This window comes from Tachyglossus aculeatus, chromosome X3, assembly GCF_015852505.1.
Source record: "Tachyglossus aculeatus isolate mTacAcu1 chromosome X3, mTacAcu1.pri, whole genome shotgun sequence".
NCBI lineage: Eukaryota > Metazoa > Chordata > Mammalia > Monotremata > Tachyglossidae > Tachyglossus > Tachyglossus aculeatus.
The window spans coordinates 32783610-32806807 of NC_052099.1; the positions used below are offsets into that span (position 1 = coordinate 32783610).

The 23198-nt window shown below is 49.0% G+C and overlaps 1 protein-coding gene across 1 annotated transcript; it reads right to left on the minus strand.

Annotated features, from left to right (window-relative positions):
- Positions 1-593: 593 nt before the first annotated feature.
- CHMP5 (charged multivesicular body protein 5) lies at positions 594-22110 on the minus strand. The gene is made up of 8 exons (XM_038770463.1): positions 22027-22110; positions 16890-16994; positions 14372-14418; positions 9763-9856; positions 9590-9661; positions 7431-7539; positions 5008-5120; positions 594-1303 (listed from the first exon to the last, which is right to left on the minus strand). Exons 1-8 carry the CDS (start codon positions 22093-22095, stop codon positions 1253-1255), a joined length of 660 nt encoding a protein of 219 aa, XP_038626391.1. The 5' UTR covers positions 22096-22110; the 3' UTR covers positions 594-1252.
- Between the last annotated feature and the right edge of the window lie 1088 nt (positions 22111-23198).

The following is a 23198-nucleotide window of genomic DNA, read 5'->3' on the forward strand; positions in this document are numbered from 1 at the left end:
TGGCCCGGTGGATGGAGCCCGGGCATCAGAAGGACCTGGGTTCTAATCCCGGCACTGCCACTTGCCTGCCGTGGGACCGTGGACAAGTCACTTCCCTTCTCTGTGCCTCAATCGCCTCATCTGGAAAATGGGGGTGGAGACCGTGAGCCCCACGTGGGGCGTGGACTGTGTCCAACCCGATGACCTTGTATCTACCCCAGTGCTTAGGATGGTTCCTGGCACATAGTAAGCGCTTAACAAATACTAGAAAATAAAATAATCACCATGGTGAATGGCTGCTCTTCTCGCCTACGGCGTGGACACTGTCATCCCAACAGTTCTGCCTCTATAGCACCAGATTAATTCAATTTGGGGAAAATAATAAGCCCAGGCGTTCTTGCTTCTTTGGGCCTCCTCTATGGATCGACAACTTTCAATTTGCCCCCCAAAAGCTGGAAAGACGCCCTGCCCCCCAACACAAGTTCTCCGCCGCCCCAGGAAAACGCGATATACGTCACAGCCCCCCCTCCGCAGAGCATTGTCATCCACTGGAAGATCAGTTTCCTTCGATACAGGCTTTCGTCTGAAAGAAGGGTCTTGAAATTATTCCATTGGAAGAGCATTAATAAATAATGATTTATTACAGCCAGTGTTAGGGTACATTTTTGTTTCGGATTAGGACCCCGGGGAAATTTCCAGGCGAAGCTTTCGGCGCGGAGGTTTGGGAGATAAACGGCAGGTCTCCCACCGCGACCGTGAAGTTCAGCCGCGATCGCGGAGAGGAGGAGCTACAACGGAAACAACCCTTCGCTGAAAGGAGGCTTCTCCAAGACCCTCTCCGATTTCCCAGCAGAGTACATATTTATACTGCGTTAAGAATTAAAATTGCACCAATAGCTCAAAATCGTCCAATAGTGTGACCGTGGAGAGAGCCTTATAAGTACATCAGCTCTCTAGGTAATACCACAGAATTACGTCCGACGGAGTTGAAAGAAAACACCCTCAGGCTTAACTATTCCAGAAATGCACATAAATAAAAGAAAGCAAAAGCCTTATTGAGCCACCAAGGGTGAAGAAAGCTACCGATTCCTTTTTTTTTTTTCTTTTTCAATCAGAAACTCAGCATACGAGACCTTAGTTCGAAGACAGGGACGAAGACGTGGATCCGCTACGGTGACCGTAGAAAGGCGAAGTGTTTCCCAGTTCCCGAAAGTGTTTTTGTTCAGTTGCATAAAGAGACTGGCCGTCTCACGTGCGCGCTGAAGGCTCGGGTCTAGGTGGCGGGGATCTGCGGCAAACCAAATTCATCCACCAGGACACCGTCCTGTGAAAAAGCCTGAGGTCAGTTTCGCTGTTTTCCAACCCCCGTCGCGTCAAGGGGCGTAGCCAGGTACCGAGAAAACCCTAACGCCAAGTGCTTTTCCATCTATTTATTTAAACGGGGGTTTGCCTGTAATAGGCCCGATATCCTCCCCCGTTACGGGGATGATAAACTCTCGGATGGCATTAAAGAGGTCACTTTTATAGATACGAATCGCTCAGAGCCACTGCAGTTAACTGCTGGAATGAAAGAACGCTCTCCCTTTTTATAAATTATAGCCTAAAAAGCTTGACTTTCCTAAAAGAGGTCACTTTCATAGATACGAATCGCTCAAGGCCACTGCAGTTGACTGCTGGAATGAAAGAACGCTCTCCCTTTTTATAAATTATAGCCTAAAAATCTTCCAAGTTCAAATGGGTAGGAACGGGTGGTGAGACCTACCAGCGACGCAATTTCACTCACGACCCTTCGGAGAAACTGAGATTTGAGCTCGACAAGCTTCTCAATCGATCAGGTATTTAAGGAGCCCTTCCTTTGTGCAGAACATTATACCAACCGCTTAGTACACCATAAGCGCTCCATAAATACAACTGCCTTCCTTCAATCGTATTTATTGAGCGCTGTGTGCAGAGCACTGTACTAAGCGCTTGGGAAATACAAGTCGGCAACATATATGACGGGAAAAATCTGCCGGATTTAGTAGACGAGTTCCCTGCCCACAAGGAGCCTGCAATCTAAAGGGGGAGACTAGAGTTCCCTAACCTCGGGACTAAAAGACTGTGATGTTAAAAAAGATAACCTCCCCTCGTCCCCCTCTCCATCCCCCCCATCTTACCTCCTTCCTTCCCCACAGCACCTGTATATATGTATATATGTTTGTACCTATTTATTACTCTATTTATTTATTTTATTTATACATATCTATTCTATTTATTTTATTTTGTTAGTATGTTTGGTTTTGTTCTCTGTCTCCCCCTTTGAGACTGTGAGCCCACTGTTGGGTAGGGACTGTCTCTAGATGTTGCCAATTTGTACTTCCCAAGCGCTTAGTACAGTGCTCTGCACATAGTAAGCGCTCAATAAATACGATTGATGATGATGATGATGATAAGACTGTGAGCCCCGTGTAGGTCAGGGACTGTTTCCAACCTGATTAACTTGTATCTACCCCAGCCATAAGCTCTCCATAAATACAACTGCCTTCCTTCAATCGTATTTATTGAGCGCGGTGTGCAGAGCACTGTACTAAGCGCTTGGGAAATACAAGTCGGCAACATATATGACTTGGGAAAAATCCCACGGATTTGGTAGACGAGTTCCCTGCCCACAAGGAGTCTGCAATCTAAAGGGGGAGACTAGAGTTCCCTAACCTCGGGACTAAAAAACTGTGATGTTAAAAAAGATAACCTCCCCTCGTCCCCCTCTCCATCCCCCCCATCTTACCTCCTTCCCTTCCCCACAGCACCTGTATATATGTATATATGTTTGTACAGATTTATTACTCTATTTATTCATTTATTTATTTTATTTGTACATATCTATTCTATTTATTTTATTTTGTTAGTATGTTTGGTTTTGTTCTCTGTCTCCCCCTCTGAGACTGTGAGCCCACTGTTGGGTAGGGACTGTCTCTAGATGTTGCCAATTTGTACTTCCCAAGCGCTTAGTACAGTGCTCTGCACATAGTAAGCGCTCAATAAATACGATTGATGATGATGATGATGATAAGACTGTGAGCCCCGTGTAGGGCAGGGACTGTTTCCAACCTGATTAACTTGTATCTACCCCAGCCATAAGCGCTCCATAAATACAACTGACTTCCTTCAATCGTATTTATTGAGCGCCGTGTGCAGAGCACTGTACTAAGCGCTTGGGAAATACAAGTCGGCAGCATATATGACTTGGGAAAAATCCGCCGGATTTGGTAGACGAGTTCCCTGCCCACAAGGAGCCTGCAATCTAAAGGGGAAGACTAGAGTTTTCCCTAACCGCTGGACTAAAAGACTGTGATGTTAAAAGATATAAGACTGTGAGCCCCGTGTAGGTCAGGGACTGTTTCCAACCTGATTAACTCGTATCTACCCCAGTGCCTGGCACATAATAAGCATCTAGCGAGTACCATTACTATTATTATTATTAGTAGTAATAATACTAATGAAAAAGGATTTAGCTGGTGTGACTGAAGTGAAAGTATCCGGGAAGATTACTGATGTCTCAGATGTTTTTCCCCGAGTCGACAGTCAGGTATTAACTTGCTGATCCTCAGCAGAAGGGGCAAACTCTTGAAAAGAGAAAGCTACTATCAGCTTCTCCGGACTGACCAGGGAATGGTGAACTCACCGCACTGAATCTTTCGCTCAGGGGTTGGAAAATTCGCTGATTTCGCTGGAGGATTTGGGGGAGAGGAATACCACGGTTAAAATATCTGAAGGAGAAGATCTCGGTCTGTCTGGACTGTGCTAAGGATCAAGGGAGGGAGCGTAGCCAAGGCTCAAGAGCTGATCAGAGAGAGGGAAGGGGCGGGAGTCTGACAAAATGGCATGGATAGCGAGAAATATTTTTAATACGTCTTGTCGGCTCTCCCTCCTCACGCACATCGCCTCTCAGCTCTCCACCTGGTAGCTGCTTGGGCAACCTTGATATCATCCATCCATCTCCTCCTCTTTTCCATTCAGAGAAGCTAAGTTGTAGTAGTTCGGTGGTAATCAATCAATCAATCGTACTTATTGAGCGCTTACTGTGTGCAGAGCACTGTACTGAGCGCTTGGGAAGTCCGAGTTGGCAACATATAGAGACAGTCCCTACCCAACAGTGGGCTCCCAGTCTAAAAGGTAAGCACTCAAAACACAATCGGACGAATAAGCATCGCCGTGACGCCGGCGAGCCCAGTGAGACTCTCTGCCAATTGTCAGCTGTGTGACTTTGGGGAAGTCACTTAACTTCTCTGTGCCTCAGTTACCTCATTTGTCAAACGGGGATGAAGGCTGTGAGCCCCCTGTGGGACATCCTGATCACCCTGTAACCTCCCCAGCGCTTAGAACAGTGCTTTGCACGTAGTAAACGCTTAATAAATGCCATTATTATTATTATTATTTCCCTACTGGGTTGGGTTGCTTTTGAGAGTCTGACATTTAAGGATCTTCATGAGACGCAAGATAAGGGAGAGGAATGACTCTACAAATTCCCACCAGAGCCGGATTCCCTTCCCCACAGCACCTGTATATATGTTTGTACATATTTATCACTCTATTTATTTATTTATTTTACTTGTACCTATCTATTCTATTTTGTTAGTATGTTTGGTTTTGTTCTCTGTCTCCCCCTTCTAGACTGTGAGCCCACTGTTGGGTAGGGACCGTCTCTATATGTTGCCAGCTTGTACTTCCCAAGCGCTTAGTACAGTGCTCTGCACACAGTAAGCACTCAATAAATACGATTGATTGATTGATTGATTGAGTGGGACGTTTACCAGGACGGGCTCCACAGGTTGAAGAACACAACAACCGGACCCTTGCTCTGCCCTGCCTGAGTCTTGCAGGCTTTCGCATCTGAGTCGCGGATGCCATTTTAAAACGCCGCCCCCCATCTCCAGCGTAAGGATGGAAAGGGCCCACCTTCATCATCATCATCATCAATCGTATTTATTGAGCGCTTACTGTGTGCAGAGCACTGTACTAAGCGCTTGGGAAGTACAAATTGTTTTGTACCTTGTTTTTCGTATCGGTAGGCGCTCCTTCCGGGATGGCCGGGGCGGACGCCGCCTCGTCTAAGTAAGAGGTGTCTTCATCCGCTAACAGCTCATCGCCCAGGGCATCCAGTTCTGGAAATGAAACCGTCAAGTTAGGCAGGGATGGAACAATTTCAGGAAAAAAATGAAAATTCACAGGAACGGCTCCCCCAGCGATCCTTTTGCCGGACGCCGTAGCTACTTTCGGCGGCGGGCGACGCTCTAGCAAAAAGCGAGATGTCGGGTGGGGTAGAGTTGCTGTAAAGATCAATCGTATTTATTGGGCGCTTACTATGTGCAGAGCACTGTACTAAGCGCTTGGGAAGTACAAATTGGCAACATCTAGAGACAGTCCCTACCCAACAGTGGGCTCACAGTCTAAAAGGGGGAGACGGAGAACAAAACCAAACATACCAACAAAATAAAATAAATAGAATAGAAAGATGGCTTTCTCGGAAGATCACGGGAGACACGAGGGGGCTTCGGGGGATGGAGAGGGTGAAGCGACAACAGAAACCCGGACAAAGCGCTTAACAAATAATAATAACAGCATTTGTTAAGCGCTTACTATGTGCCAAGCACTGCTCTAAGCGCTGGGGGGATACAAGGTGATCAGGTTGTCCCACGCGGGGCTCCCGGTCTCAATCCCCATTTTCCAGAGGAGGTAACTGAGGCTCAGAGCGGTTGAGTGACTCGCCCAAGGTCACACAGCGGACACGCTTAGAACGGTGCTTTGCACATAGTAAGCGCTTAATACATGCCATTATTATTATTATTGTTATGTGGCGGAGCTGGGATTCGAACCCATGACCTCTGACTCCAAAGCCCGGGCTCTTTCCACTGAGTCACAATACCAACGTTACAGTTATTATTTATTCTGATGGTATTGACACCTGCCTACTTGTTTTGTTGTCCGTCTCCCCACTTCAAGACCGTGAGCCTGTCGTTGGGTAGGGACCGTCTCTGTTGCCGAACTGTATTTCCCAAGCGCTTAGTACAGTGCTCTGCACACAGTAAGCGCTCAATAAATACGATTGAGTGAGTGAATCTCCGCTTCTCCGAACCCACGGGCCGGCTCTGCTTGGGCACGGTGGGTCGATGGAAAGGAAAGCGACGGAGACGATAAACGTTTCCCCTTCACACCGCTCCCGCGATCATTCCTCAGGGCCTCTGAGAGAGTCCCGGGCTGGAGTGACCCCTGGTCTGAGTCATCATCATCATCATCAATCGTATTTATTGAGCGCTTACTATGTGCAGAGCACTGTACTAAGCGCTTGGGAAGTACAAATTGGCAACATCTAGAGACGGTCCCTACCCAACAGTGGGCTCCCAGTCTAAAAGGGGAGACAGAGAACAAAACCGAACATACTAACAAAATAAAACAAATAGAATAGATATGTACAAGTAAAATAGAGTAATAAATATGTACAAACATCATCATCAATCGTATTTATTGAGCGCTTACTATGTGCAGAGCACTGTACTAAGCGCTTGGGAAGTCCAGATTGGCAACATATAGAGACAGTCCCTACCCAACAGTGGGCTCCCAGTCTAAAAGGGGGAGACAGAGAACAAAACCGAACATACTAACAAAATAAAATAAGTAGAATAGACATGTACAAGCAAAATAAATGAATAGAGTAATAAATATGTACAAACATCATCATCATCAATCGCATTTATTGAGCGCTTACTATGTGCAGAGCACTGTACTAAGCGCTTGGGAAGTCCAAATTGGCAACATATAGAGACAGTTCCTACCCAACAGTGGGCTCACAGTCTAAAAGGGGGAGACGGAGAACAAAACCAAACATACTAACAAAATAAAATAAATAGAATAGATAGGTACAAGTAAAATAAACGAATAGAGTAATCATCATCATCATCAATCATATTTATTGAGCGCTTACTGTGTGCAGAGCACTGTACTAAGCGCTTGGGAAGTCCAAATTGGCAACATATAGAGACAGTCCCTACCCAACAGTGGGCTCACAGTCTAAGAGGGGGAGACAGAGAACAAAACCAAACATACTAACAAAATAAAATAAATAGAATAGATATGTACAAATAAAATAAATAAATAAATAGAGTAAAAAATATGTACAAACATATATACAGGTGTTGTGGGGAAGGGAAGGAGGTAAGATGGGGGGATGGAGAGGGGGACGAGGGGGAGAGGAAGGAAGGGGCTCAGTCATACCACCATTTATTTACTTACAGGACGGACTTAAAAATCAAAGAGAACCAAGGCTGTGTTTCTGTTTCCTCCGAAAAGAGAGGCGATCTCTCGGGAAGACGGCCAGCCTTGTGCAGCCGTGTTATTAAAGGGAAAAGGCCGAGGGGGGGAAAATCGGTGGTGGCGGAAACTCCGCTGTCCCCGTGGTTTAATTACGCGCAACTAACCGGCTTCCAAGTCATCTTCATCGATCTCCGGCGTTCCGTAACTCCGGCTCAGTGCTTCCTGAATTTCATTTGCATCTTCCATCATATCCTCCAGCTGGTCTTGTATATCCTGGAGGGAGACTTTTTTTTTTTAATTATTTTTCTTTTTCTGTGAAGGTAACGACGCTCTAAACGAAACCGAAGCATCAGGAAGGGAACGGCTCAAGCCCAGTCGACAAAAAATGACTTGACCTTAGCAGGAACGTAAGCATCCTCTAGCTGACGGTGCTTTGCACATAGTAAGCGCTTAATGAATGCTATCATTATTGTTATTATTATTACTGCGCTCACCGCTACCGTTTCCTACTTAACGATCTACCGCTCACCTTCACAGCCCCTAAACTCTTCCTCCCGTAGGCACTTCAACTGATCCTGCTGGGCCTAGTTTAATAATAATTATCGTATTTGTTAAGCGCTTACTACGTGGCAGACACTGTTTTAAGCGCTGGGGTGGATGCAAGGTTGGACACAGTCCCTGCTCATTCATTCATTCAATCGTATTTATTGAGCACTTGCTGTGTACAGAGCACTGTACTAAGCGCTTTTTAGACTGTGAGCCCACTGTTGGGTAGGGACTGTCTCTATATGTTGCCAACTTGTACTTCGCAAGCGCTTAGTACAGTGCTCTGCACACAGTAAGCGCTCAATAAATACGATTGAATGAGAGTAAATTAGTCCATCTGGGATGGCCTGCGTGGAACCCACAAGTTGAAGAGGGGCTCCTCTCCATCCCCCCGCCTCACCTCCTTCCCTTCCCCACAGCACCTGTATATATGTTTGTACATATTTATTACTCTATTTATTTATTTTACTTGTACATATCTATTCTATTTATTTTATTTTGTTAGTATGTTTGGTTTTGTTCTCTGTCTCCCCCTTCTAGACTGTGAGCCCACTGTCGGGTAAGGACCGTCTCTATATGTTGCCAACTTGGACTTCCCAAGCGCTTAGCACAGTGCTCTGCACACAGTAAGCGCTCAATAAATACGATTGATTGATTGATTTTTCTCCTGCTGACAACCATTTCTATGAGAGGCTCCCCTGAAAAAGCGAAATTAAAACAGCCCCCCGATCCAAGCAAGAACGGCAGTCACCGTCTGACTACGTCAGTGCTCAGCCTGTAAGTTTAAGTTGTTCATTACGTAATAATGAGCCCTCCCCGCCCACCTCCGCCAAAAAAAAAATGGTTGAGAGGCGACGGACAGGTATAGTTTTTACTAGAAAAACATAATAATAATAATGATGGGATTTATTAAGAGCTTACTATGTGCAAAGCACTGTTCTAAGCGCTGGGGGGGTTACAAGGTGATCAGGTTGTCCCACGGGGGGCTCACAGTCAACCCCCATTTTCCAGATGAGGGAACTGAGGCCCAGAGAAGTGACTTGCCCAAGGTCACACAGCTGACAATTGGCAGAGCCGGGATTTGAACCCACGACCCCTGACTCCAAAGCCCGGGCTCTTTCCACTGAGCCACGCGGCTTGTTTTGTTTTGTTGTGTGTCTCCCCCTTCCAGACTGTGAGCCCGTTGTTGGGTAGGGACCGTCTCTATACGCTGCCGTCTTGGACTTCCCAGGCGCTCAGTACAGTGCTCTGCACACAGTAAGCGCTCAGTAAACACGACTGAATGAATGAATGACAGGGAGGAAAGACATCTGCAACCCGAGGGACGATCCTTTCAAAAGACAAAGATGCGCTTGCATCTGCTCGGCTTGGCTTCATCATCATCATCATCAATCATCATCATCAATCGTATTTATTGAGCGCTTACTATGTGCAGAGCACTGGACTAAGTGCTTGGGAAGTACGAATTGGCAACATATAGAGACAGTCATTGAGCGCTTACTATGTGCAGAGCACTGGACTAAGCGCTTGGGAAGTACAAATTGGCAACATATAGAGACAGTCCCTACCCAACGGTGGGCTCGCAGTCTAAAAGGGGGAGACAGAGGACAAAACCAAACATACTAACAAAATAAAATAAATAGGATAGATATGTACAAGTAAAATAAATAAATAAATACAGTAATAAATAAAATAAATAGGATAGATATGTACAAGTAAAATAAATAAATAGAGTAATAAATATCTACATATATACAGGCTTCAGCACAGGTCTTACCTCGATCTGATCAATTTTGACTTGCTTATAGGCTTTCTTCATTTCTTTCACCCCCAATTTCATAGCATCGACCTAAGAAACAAAAACCACGGGCAGATGTGTGTGGGCGTTATTTTTAAATAGGCCATTTGAAAAAAAAAAAAATATGGAAGAAAACAGCGTTTTCTCTCTACCGTAGTTTTGGTGTCCTTCAGGGACTGGATGGTGTAATTGGCCTGCTCCATATTAAAAGACTGCTGTGACAGATTATCCCGCTGCTGCTCGTACCTGTTGGCGTTAAATTGAGAATTTAAAACGGGACTGGCTTCGCTCATGAAAATCGCAAGTTCACGAAAGGCCGGCTGCAGGGAGAGGGATCATTTTCACAACCGGGAAGCAAGAAAACAGAGAGGTCTACCTACTTCCTAGTTCCCAGGAGAGGAAATACCATGGAGAGGGCGGGGTTTTGGGATTCCCTGGGAAGCCTGAAAGGCTGGGAGTCGGGTCGTGGGTTCTAATCCCGGCTCCGCCGCTTAGCAATAATGGTAATAATGGTATTTGTTAAGCGCTTAGCCCGGCTCCGCCACTGAGCAATAATGATAATAATAATAATGGTATTTGTTAAGCGCTTAATACGTGCCAAGCACCGTTCCAAGCGCTGGGGTACACACGAGGTAATCAGGTTGTCCCCCGTAATAATAATAATAACCGCTTAGCAATAATGATAATAACAATAATAATGGTATTTGTTATGCGCTTACTACGTGCCAAGCACCGTTCCAAGCGCTGGGGTACACACGAGGTAATCAGGTTGTCCCCCGTAATAATAATAATAACCACTTAGCAAAAATGATAATAATAATAATGGTATTTGTTAAGCGCTTACTATGTGCCAAGCACCGTTCCAAGCGCTGGGGTACACACGAGGTAAATCAGGTTGTCCCCCGTAATAATAATAATAATAACCACTTAGCAATAATGATAATAATAATAATGGTATTTGTTCAGCGCTTACTACGTGCCAAGCACCGTTCCAAGCGCTGGGGTACCCACGAGGTAATCAGGTTGTCCCTCGTAATAATAATAATAACCGCTTAGCAATAATGATAATAACAATAATAATGGTATTTGTTATGCGCTTACTACGTGCCAAGCACCGTTCCAAGCGCTGGGGTACACACGAGGTAATCAGGTTGTCCCCCGTAATAATAATAATAACCACTTAGCAATAATGATAATAATAATAATAATGGTATTTGTTATGCGCTTACTACGTGCCAAGCACCGTTCCAAGCGCTGGGGTACACACGAGGTAATCAGGGTGTCCCCCGTAATAATAATAATAACCACTTAGCAATAACGATAATAATAATAATAATGGTATTTGTTAAGCGCTTACTATGTGCCAAGCACCGTTCCAAGCGCTGGGGTACACACGAGGTAATCAGGTTGTCCCCCGTAATAATAATAATAACCACTTAGCAATAATGATAATAATAATAATAATGGTATTTGTTATGCGCTTACTACGTGCCAAGCACCGTTCCAAGCGCTGGGGTACACACGAGGTAATCAGGGTATCCCCCGTAATAATAATAATAACCACTTAGCAATAACGATAATAATAATAATAATGGTATTGGTTAAGCGCTTACTATGTGCCAAGCACCGTTCCAAGCGCTGGGGTACACACGAGGTAATCAGGTTGTCCCCCGTAATAATAATAATAACCACTTAGCAATAATGATAATAATAATAATAATGGTATTTGTTAAGCGCTTACTATGTGCCAAGCACCGTTCCAAGCGCTGGGGTACACACGAGGTAATCAGGTTGTCCCCCGTAATAATAATAATAACCACTTAGCAATAATGATAATAATAATAATGGTATTTGTTAAGCGCTTACTATGTGCCAAGCACCGTTCCAAGCGCTGGGGTACACACGAGGTAATCAGGTTGTCCCCCGTAATAATAATAATAACCACTTAGCAATAATGATAATAATAATAATGGTATTTGTTAAGCGCTTACTACGTGCCAAGCACCGTTCCAAGCGCTGGGGTACACACGAGGTAATTAGGTTGTCCCCAGTAATAATAATAATAATAACCACTTAGCAATAATGGTAATAATAATAATGGTATTTGTTAAGCGCTTACTATGTGCCAAGCACCGTTCCAAGCGCTGGGGTACACACGAGGTAAATCAGGTTGTCCCCCGTAATAATAATAATAATAACCACTTAGCAATAATGGTAATAATAATAATGGTATTTGTTAAGCGCTTACTATGTGCCAAGCACCGTTCCAAGCGCTGGGGTACACACGAGTTAATCAGGTTGTCCCCCGTAATAATAATAATAATAATAACCACTTAGCAATAGTGATAATAATAATAATGGTATTGGTTAAGCGCTTACTACGTGCCAAGCACCGTTCCAAGCGCTGGGGTACACACGAGGTAATCAGGTTGTCCCCCGTAATAATAATAATAACCACTTAGCAATAATGATAATAATAATAATAATGGTATTTGTTAAGCGCTTACTACGTGCCAAGCACCGTTCCAAGCGCTGGGGTACACACGAGGTAATCAGGTTGTCCCCCGTAATAATAATAATAACCACTTAGCAATAATGATAATAATAATAATGGTATTTGTTCAGCGCTTACTACGTGCCAAGCACCGTTCCAAGCGCTGGGGTACACACGAGGTAATCAGGTTGTCCCCCGTAATAATAATAATAATAACCACTTAGCAATAATGGTAATAATAATAATGGTATTTGTTAAGCGCTTACTATGTGCCAAGCACCGTTCCAAGCGCTGGGGTACACACGAGGTAATCAGGTTGTCCCCCGTAATAATAATAATAACCACTTAGCAATAATGATAATAATAATAATGGTATTGGTTAAGCGCTTACTATGTGCCAAGCACCGTTCCAAGCGCTGGGGTACACACGAGGTAATCAGGTTGTCCCCCGTAATAATAATAATAACCACTTAGCTAATAATAATAATAATAATAATAATAATAATAACCACTTAGCAATAATGGTAATAATAATAATGGTATTTGTTAAGCGCTTACTATGTGCCAAGCACCGTTCCAAGCGCTGGGGTACACACGAGGTAATCAGGTTGTCCCCCGTAATAATAATAATAACCACTTAGCAATAATGATAATAATAATAATAATGGTATTTGCTAAGTGCTTACTACGTGCCAAGCACGTTCCAAGTGCTGGGGTACACACGAGGTAATCAGGTTGTCCCCCGTAATAAAAATAATAATAATAATAATAACCACTTAGCAATAATGATAATAATAATAATGGTATTTGTTAAGCGCTTACTATGTGCCAAGCACCGTTCCAAGCGCTGGGGTACACACGAGGTAATCAGGTTGTCCCCCATAATAATAATAATAATAATAATGGCATTTATTAAGCGCTTACTATGTGCCAAGCACTGTTCTAAGCGCTGGGGAGGTTACAAGGTGATCAGGTTGTCCCATGGGGGGCTCACAGTCTTAATCCCCCTCCCCATCCCCCCGCCTTACCTCCTTCCCCTCCCCACAGCACCTGTATATATGTATATATGTTTGTATGGATTTATTACTCTATTTATTTGATTTGTACATATTTATTCTATTTATTTTATTTTGTTAATATGCCTTGTTTTGTCGCCTGTCTCCCCCTTCTAGACTGTGAGCCCGCTGTTGGGTAGGGACCGCCTCTATATGTCGCCGACTTGGGACTTCCCAAGCGCTTAGTCCAGTGCTCTGCACGCAGTAAGCGCTCAATAAACACGACTGAATGGATGAAGCAGCGTGGCTCAGTGGAAAGAGCCCGGGCTTATGGAGTCAGAGGTCGCGGGTTCAAATCCCGGCTCTGCCACTTGTCAGCTGTGTGACGCTGGACAAGTCCCTTCGCTTCTCTGGGCCTCAGTTCCCTCATCTGTAAAATGGGGATGAATCAATCAATCAATCGTATTTATTGAGCGCTTACTATGCGCAGAGCACTGTACTAAGCGCTTGGGAAGTACAAACTGGCAACATATAGGGACAGTCCCTACCCAACAGTGGGCTCACAGTCTAAAAGGGGGAGACAGAGAAGACTGGGAGCCCCTCGTGGGACAACCTGATTACCTTGTATCTATCATCATCATCATCAATCGTATTTATTGAGCGCTTACTGTGTGCACAGCACTGGACTAAGCGCTTGGGAAGTACAAGTTGGCAACACATAGAGACAGTCCCTCCCCAACAGCGGGCTCACAGTCTAGAAGGGGGAGACACAGAACAAAACGAAACATATTAACAAAATAAAATAAATAGAATAAATCTGCACAAATAAAAGAAATACACAAATAGAGTAATAAATTCATACAATACAATTCATACACGGCTTAGTGGACACAGCACGGGCCTTGGAGTCGGCAGGACCCGGGTTCCAGTCCCCGCTCCGACAACTGTCTGCTGTGTGACCTCGGGTGAGTCGCCTCACTTCTCTATCGCAGCGCTTAGAACAGTGCTTGGCACGTAGTAAGCGCTTAACGGATACCAACATTATTATTATGAATGAATCCCCATTTTCCAGACGAGGGAACCGAGGCCCAGAGAAGTGAGGCGACTCGCCCGAAGTCACCCAGCTGACAACTGGCGGAGCCGGGATTTGAACCCAAGACCCCGGGCTCCTCCCGCTGAGCCACGCTGCTTCTCAACGGAAGAGGGGCAACGGCGCCGCACCGATCGTTTGCACTGCGATCAATTCCTTCGCCCCGGGTCTCGCAGACTTACATTCGTTTCTGTTTGAGCACCCGCAGGGCTTTCTGTTTCACCATGTTCTGAAAGCAGAAAAGGGAGAGATTCAGATTTGACCGGGAAAAGGGGGGGGAAAATCGGCTCGGGATCGTAGCCCCAGCCGTCGACGTCTCCTCGGACCGTCCCCCGTTGCGCCGTTTCGCGGGGAAGGTGATCAGTTTGTCCCACGGGGGGCTCACAGTCTTCATCCCCATTTGCCAGATGAGGTAACTGAGGCTCAGAGAATAATAATGGCACTTGTTAAGCGCTTACTGTGTGCAAAGCACTGTTCTAAGCGCTGGGGAGGTTACAAGGTGATCAGGTTGTCCCAAGGGGGGCTCACATTATTAATCCCCATTTTACAGATGAGGGAACTGAGGCTCAGAGAATAGCAATAATAATGGCACTTCTTAAGCGCTTACTATGTGCCAAGCACTGTTCTAAGCGCTGGGGAGGTTTTAAGGTGATCAGGTTGTCCCACGGGGGGCTCACATTCTTAATCCCCATTTTACAGTTGAGGTAACTGAGGCACAGAGAAGTTAAGTGACTTGCCCAAGGTCACACAGCTGACACGCGGCGGACCCAGGATTAGAACCCACGACCTCTGGCTCCCAAGCCCAGGTTCTTTCCACTGAGCCACGCTGCCGCTCACAAAGTAAGCGCTTAACAAATACCATTATTATTATTATTATTACCAGAACAGTGTTTAAGCGACTGGTTGAAGGACTTGCTATTTATTCACCGCACGGAGGGACCAAATACCACCATCATTATTATTATTATTATTATTATTATTATTACCAGAACAGTGTTTAAGCAACCGGTTGAAGGACTTGCTATTTATTCACCGCACGGACGGACCAAATACCACCATCATTATTATTATTATTATTATCATTATTATTACCAGAACAGCGTTTAAGCGACTGGTTGAAGGACTTGCTATTTATTCACCGCCCGGACAGACCAAACACCACCATCATCATTATTATTATTATCATTATTATTATTACCAGAACAGTGTTTAAGCGACCAGTTGAAGGACTTGCTATTTATTCACCGCCCGGACAGACCAAACACCACCATCATCATTATTATTATTATCATTATTATTATTACCAGAACAGTGTTTAAGCGACCGGTTGAAGGACTTGCTATTTATTCACCGCCCGGACGGACCAAACACCACCATCATTATTATTATTATTATTATTACCAGAACAGTGTTTAAGCGACCGGTTGAAGGACTTGCTATTTATTCACCGCACGGAGGGACCAAACACCACCATCATTATTATTATTATTATTATACCAGAACTATGTTTAAGCGACCGGTTGAAGGCCTTGCTATTTATTCACCGCACGGACGGACCAAATACCACCATCATTATTATTATTATTATTATTACCAGAACAATGTTTAAGCGACCGGTTGAAGGACTTGCTATTTATTCACCGCACGGACGGACCAAACACCACCATCATTATTACTATTATTATTATTATTACCAGAACAGTGTTTAAGCGACCGGTTGAAGGGCTTGCTATTTATTCACCGCCCGGACGGACCAAACACCACCATCATCATTATTATTATTATTATTATTATTACCAGAACAGTGTTTAAGCGACCGGTTGAAGGACTTGCTATTTATTCACCGCACGGATGGACCAAATACCACCATCATTATTATTATTACTATTACCAGAACAATGTTTAAGCGACCGGTTGAAGGACTTGCTATTTATTCACCGCACGGACGGACCAAACAACACCATCATTATTATTATTATTATTATTATTATTATTATTATCATCATTATTATTATTACCAGAACAGTGTTTAAGCGACCGGTTGAAGGCCTTGCTATTTATTCACCGCCCGGACGGACCAAACACCACCATCATTATTATTATTATTATTATTACCAGAACAGTGTTTAAGCGACCGGCTGAAGGACTTGCTATTTATTCACCGCACGGACGGCCCAAATACCACCATCATTATTATTATTATTATTATTACCAGAACAATGTTTAAGCGACCGGTTGAAGGCCTTGCTATTTATTCACCGCACGGAGGGACCAAATACCATCATAATTATTATTATTATTATTATTACCAGAACAATGTTTAAGCGACCGGTTGAAGGACTTGCTATTTATTCACCGCACGGACGGACCAAATACCACCATCATTATTATTATTATTATTATCATTATTATTATTATTATTATTACCAGAACAGTGTTTAAGCGACCGGTTGAAGGACTTGCTATTTATTCACCGCCCGGACGGACCAAATACCACCATCATTATTATTATTATTATTGCCAGAACAATGTTTAAGTGACCGGTTGAAGGACTTGCTATTTATTCACCGCCTGGACGGACCAAATACCATCATTATTATTATTATTATCATTATTATTATTATTATTATTATTACCAGAACAGTGTTTAAGCGACCGGTTGAAGGCCTTGCTATTTATTCACCGCACGGAGGGACGTACCTTGGCCGGTCCCTCTCTCATCTTCTTTATCTGATCCTTATACTTCACCAGCTCGGCGTCCAGCCTCGCGATCTTCTTGTCGATTGACTCCGCCCTGCTGTCCACCTTCGGGGGGAAAGACGGAGGCGTTTAATTCAGTTCCGTACGCCCAGATGGACGCCTATTCCCGGTTCCCCACAACTACGTCGGCGACCAAAATCGGACAGGGAGAGAAAAAAGCGCGCCGAGACCGGGTTAGCTGGGGATCTGGGGGAGGAAGCATTCGTTCGTTCACTCAGATCGTATTTATTGGGCGCTTACTGTGTGCAGAGCACTGTACTAAGCGCTTGGGAAGTACAATTCGGCAACAGAGACGGTCCCTGCCCAACGACAGGCTCGCGGTCTAGAAGTGGGGAGACGGGCAGCAAAACAAGTAGGCAGGCGTCAGTACCATCAGAATAAATAAGAATTATAATGTTGGTATGGAGGCTCAGTGGAAAGAGCCCGGGCTTTGGAGTCAGGGGTCGTGGGTTCGAATCCCAGCTCCACCACATAATAATAATAATAATAATAATAATGGCATTTATTAAGCGCTTACTATGTGCAAAGCCCTGTTCTAAGCTGCTGTGTGACCTTGGGCAAGTCACTCAACTGCTCTGAGCCTCAGTTCCCTCCTCTGGAAAATGGGGATTAAAACTGTGAGCCCCGCGTGGGACAACCTGATCACCTTGTATCCCCCCCCCCCCAGCGCTTAGAACAGTGCTTGGCACATAGTAAGCGCTTAACAAATGCCATTATTATTATTATTTGTTAAGCGCTTACTATGTGCCAAGCACTGTTCTAAGCGCTGGGAGGCTACAAGGTAATCAAGGTCCCGCGTGGGGCTCTCAGTCTTCATCCCCATTTTACAGATGAGGGAAGCGAGGCCCACAGCAGCGTGGCTCTGGGGAAAGAGCCCGGGGTTTGGAGTCAGAGGTCATGGGTTCGAATCCCAGCTCCACCACTGTGTGACCTTGGGCAAGTCACTCAACTGCTCTGGGCCTCAGTTCCCTCCTCTGGAAAATGGGGATTAAAACTGTGAGCCCCCCGTGGGACAACCTGATCACCTTGTATCCCCCCAGTGCTTAGAACAGTGCTTGGCACATAGTAAGCGCTTAACAAATGCCATTATTATTATTATTTGTTAAGCGCTTACTATGTGCCAAGCACTGTTCTAAGCGCTGGGAGGCTACAAGGTAATCAAGGTCCCGCGCGGGGCTCTCAGTCTTCATCCCCATTTTACAGACGAGGGAAGTGAGGCCCAGAGCAGCGTGGCTCGGGGGAAAGAGCCCGGGCTTTGGAGTCGGAGGTCGTGGGTTCGAATCCCGGCTCCGCCAACTGTGTGACTTGGGGCAAGTCCCTTCACTGGGCCTCAGTTCCCTCGTCTGGAAAATGGGGTTTAAGACTGTGAGCCCCCCGTGGGACAACCTGGTCACCTGGTAACCTCCCCAGCGCTCAGAACAGTGCCTTGCACATAGTAAGTGCCCAATAAATACCATTATTATCGTTATTATGATTAGTGCCTTGCACGTAGTAAGTGCTCAATAAATGCCATTATTATTATTATTATTATTATTATTATTATTTTGCAGGGGAAGCGATGATGAAGAGCACACCCGGTGGGACAACCTGGTCACCTGGTAACCTCCCCAGCGCTCAGAACAGTGCCTTGCACATAGTAAGTGCCCAATAAATACCATTATTATCGTTATTATGATTAGTGCCTTGCACATAGTAAGTGCTCAATAAATGCCATTATTATTATTATTATTATTATTATTATTATTATGATTTTGCAGGGGAAGTGATGATGAAGAGCACACCCGGCCAGGCCTAAATGGGGCACCAACTGGCCTCCGGGCAGGGGCAACGACTTTATGTCTGCTCATTCTGTTGCACTGGACTCTCCCGAGCACTCAGTACAGTGCCCTGCACACTGCAGGTGCTCAGTGGAGCTTTGCACAGTGCACTCAGTGCAGAGCTCTCCGCTCTCCCGAGCACTCAGTACAGTGCCCTGCACACTGCAGGTGCTCAGCGGAGCTTTGCACGGTGCACTCAGTGCAGAGCTCTGCGCACAGTAAGCGCTCAGTACAGTGCTCTGCACATAGTCGGTGCTCAGCACAGTGTTGTGCACACGGCAGACGCTCAGCAAAGGGCTCTGCAACACAGCAGGCCCTCAGTATGGTGCTGTGCAGACAGCAGGGGCTCAGCACAGTGCTCCGCCCGCGGCAGACGCTCAGCGCAGTGCTGTGCACTCGGCAAGAGCTCAGCGCAGTGTTGTGCACACAGTAGGCGGTCGGCACAGTGCTGAGCAAGCTCCAGGAACTCAGCACGGTGCTCTGAGCACAGCAGGAGCTCAGCACAGTGCTGTGCCCACAGCAGGAGCTCAGCATGGTGCTGGGCTCACAGGAGGCGCTCAGCACAGCGCTGTGCCCCCAGGAAGCGCTCAGCACAGCGCTCTACACAAAGGAGGCGCCCAGCACGGCGCTGTGCTCACAGGAGGCGTTCAGCACGGCGCTCTACACAGCGGAGACGCTCAGCACAGCGCTGTGCCCACAGGGGACGCTTAGCAAGGTGCTGTGCCCATAGGAGGCGCTCAGCACGGTGCTCTACACAGAGGAAGCGCTCAGCACGGTGCCCTGCCCTCAGGAGGCAGTCAGCACGGTGCTGTGCCCACAGGAGGTGCTCAGCACGGAGCTGTGCCCACAGGAGGTGCTCAGCACAATGCTCTACACAGAGGAGGCGCTCAGCAAGGCGCTGTGCCCCCAGGGGACGCTCAGCAAGGTGCTGTGCCCATAGGAGGCGCTCAGCACGGTGCTCTACACAGAGGAAGAGCTCAGCACGGTGCTCTACACAAAGGAGGCGCCCAGCACGGCGCTGTACCCACAGGAAGCGCTCAGCACGGAGCTCTGCCCTCAGGAGGCGCTCAGCACGGTGCTCTACACAAAGGAGGCGCTCAGCACGGTGCTCTACACAGAGAAGGCGCTCGGCACGGTGCTCTACACAGAGGAGGCGCTCAGTACGGCGCTGTGCCCACAGGAGGGGCTCAGCACAGTGTTGTGCCCACAGGAGGCGCTCAGCACGGTGCTCTACACAGAGGAGGCGCTCAGCACGGCGCTGTGCCCACAGGAGGCGCTCAGCACGGTGCTCTACACAGAGGAGGCGCCCAGCACGGCGCTGTGCCCACAGGAGGAGCTCAGCACGGCGCTGTACCCACAGGAGACGCTCAGCACGGTGCTGTGCCCTCAGGAGGCGCTCAGCAAGGTGCTGTACCCACAGGAAACGCTCAGCAAGGTGCTGTGCCCTCAGGAGGCGCTCAGCACGGCGCTCTGCCCTCAGGAGGCGCTCAGCACGGCGCTCTGCCCTCAGGAGGCGCTCAGCACGGCGCTCTGCCCGCAGGAGGCGCTCAGCACTGCGCTGTGCCCACAGGAGGCGCTCAGCAAGGCGCTGTGCCCACAGGAGGCGTTCAGCACGGTGCTCTACACAGAGGAAGCGCTCAGCACGGCGCTGTGCCCACAGGAGGCACTCAGGACAGCGCTCTGCCCTCAGGAGGCGCTCAGCACGGTGCTCTGCCCTCAGGAGGCGCTCAGCACGGTGCTCTGCCCTCAGGAGACGTTCAGCAAAGTGCTCTGCCCGCAGGAGGCGCTCAGCACGGTGCTCTGCCCACAGGAGGCGCTCAGCACGGTGCTCTGCACAGACAAAGCGGTCAGCACGGTGCTGTGCCCACAGGAGGCGCTCAGCACGGTGCTGCGCCCTCAGGAGGCACTCAGCACGGTGCTCTACACAGGGGAAGCGCTCGGCACGGTGCCCTGCCCTCAGGAGGCGCTCAGCACGGCGCTGTGCCCTCAGGAGGTGCCCAGCACGGCGCTCTGCCCTCAGGGGGCGCTCAGCACGGCGCTGTGCCCTCAGGAGGCGCCCAGCACGGCGCTGTGCCCTCAGGAGGCGCTCAGCACGGCGCTGTGCCCTCAGGAGGCGCTCAGCAAGGTGCTGTGCCCACAGGAGGCGCTCAGCACGGTGCTCTGCCCTCAGGAGGCGCCCAGCACGGTGCTGTGCCCTCAGGAGGCGCTCAGCACGGCGCTGTGCCCTCAGGAGGCGCCCAGCACGGCGCTCTGCCCTCAGGAGGCGCTCAGCACGGTGCTGTGCCTACAGGAGGCGCTCAGCCCGGTGCTGTACACAGAGGAGGCACTCAGCAAGGCGCTCTGCCCTCAGGAGGCGCCCAGCAAGGTGCTGTGCCCACAGGAGGCGCTCAGCACGGTGCTCTGCCCTCAGGAGGCGCCCAGCACGGGGCTCGGCCCTCAGGAGACGTTCAGCACGGTGCTCGGCCCTCAGGAGGCGCTCAGCACGGTGCTCGGCCCTCAGGAGGCGCTCAGCACGGTGCTGTACACAGAGGAGGCGCTCAGCAAGGCGCTCTGCCCTCAGGAGGCGCTCAGCACGGCGCTCTGCCCTCAGGAGGCGCTCAGCACGGAGCTCTGCCCTCAGGAGGCGCTCAGCACGGTGCTCTGCCCTCAGGAGGCGCCCAGCACGGCGCTGTGCCCTCAGGAGGCGCCCAGCACGGCGCTCTGCCCTCAGGAGGCGCTCAGCACGGTGCTCGGCCCTCAGGAGGCGCCCAGCACGGCGCTGTGCCCTCAGGAGGCGCCCAGCACGGTGCTCTGCCCTCAGGAGGCGCTCAGCACGGCGCTCTGCCCTCAGGAGGCGTTCAGCACGGAGCTCTGCCCTCAGCAAGGTGCTGTGCCCACAGGAGGCGCTCAGCACGGTGCTCTGCCCTCAGGAGGCGCCCAGCACGGAGCTCTGCCCTCAGGAGGCGCTCAGCACGGTGCTCTGCCCTCAGGAGGCGCTCAGCACGGCGCTCTGCCCTCAGGAGGCGCTCAGCACGACGCTCTGCCCTCAGGAGGCGTTCAGCACGGAGCTCTGCCCTCAGGAGGCGCTCAGCACGGCGCTGTGCCCTCAGGAGGCGCCCAGCACGGCGCTCTGCCCTCAGGAGGCGCCCAGCACGGCGCTCTGCCCTCAGGAGGCGCTCAGCACGGCGCTGTGCCCTCAGGAGGCGCTCAGCACGGCGCTGCGCCCACAGAGGAGGCGCTCAGTACGGTGTACGTGTGAGTGTGTTTGTGCGTTTCCTGACCGTGCCGATGCAGTCGGTGAGGCTTGGCGGCGGCGCCTTGGGCTTGGCTTTCCCGAAGAACCGGTTCATGGCGGCGGGGCCGCGGCCGCCCGACCGGACCGGAAGAGACGCCGGAACCGGAAGTGACGACGGCGGCGGCCTCTGAGCATGCGCGGCCGGGGGCGGGGGCGGCCCCCTCCCTCTGCCTGGCCCCGCCCCCCCAGGTCCGGGCATGCGCAGGAAGGAGAGGCGAGGGGCGGGGCGTCCCCCGGCTCAGATCTGAGCATGCGCGGAGAGGGGCGGGGCGCCCGCGCGCAAGGCGTGGCCCCGCCCCCAAGGCTGAGCATGCGCCGAAAGAAGAGAGGCGGGGCGGGGCGTCCCACGCCTCTGCGTGGCCACGCCCCCCCAGAGCTGAGCACGCGTGGAGAGGGCGGGGCGTCCCCTCGCAAAGCGTGGCCCCGCCCCCAGGCTGAGCATGCGCGGGGAGGAGAGGCGAGGGGCGGGGCGCCCCCTCACTCTCTATGGCCCCGTCCCCCAAGCCTGAACATGCGCAGAAAGAAGAGACGAGGGGCGGGGAGTTCCCCCGGCTCTGCGTGGTCTCGCCCCCCAAGGCTGAGCATGCGCAGGGAGGAGGGGCGGGGCGCCCCCTTACTCTCTGTGGCCCCGCCCCCAAAGAAGAGACGAGACTCGTTCAGTCATTCATTCATTCGTTCAATCAATCAATCGTATTTATTGAGCGCTTACTGTGTGCAAAGCACTGTACTAAGCACTTGGGAAGTCCAAGTCATCAACATCTAGAGACGGTTCCTACCCAACAGCGGGCTCACAGTCTAAAAGGGAGAGACAGAGAACAAAACCAAACATATTAACAAAATAAAATAAATGGAATAGATATGTACAAGTAAAATCAATCAATACATAGAGTAATAAATCCGTATAAGCATATATACATATACACAGGTACTGTGGGGAGGGGAGGGAGGTAAGGCCTCCCAGGTCTGGGCATGCGCAGATAGGCGAGGGACGGGGCGTCACCTCCTGCTTCCCCCCCCCCCCCCCCCGCTTCCGAAGTCTGAGCATGCGCAGGGAGGAGAGGTGAGGGGCGGGGTGTCTCCTCACTCTCTGTGGCCCCGCCCCCAATTCTGAGCATGCGCAGAAAAACGAGGGGTGGGGCGTCCCCTCGCTTTGCGCGC

Coding starts and splice junctions, on each gene's coding strand:
- CHMP5 (XM_038770463.1), bottom strand. CDS start 22,095: ATGAACCGGTTCTTCGGGAAAGCCAAGCCCAAGGCGCCGCCGCCAAGC. Junction 16,995..22,026: donor TCACCGACTGCATCGGCACG/GTCAGGAAACGC, acceptor TTCCCCCCGAAG/GTGGACAGCAGGGCGGAGTC. Junction 9,662..9,762: donor TGAAGGACACCAAAACTACG/GTAGAGAGAAAA, acceptor TTTGTTTCTTAG/GTCGATGCTATGAAATTGGG.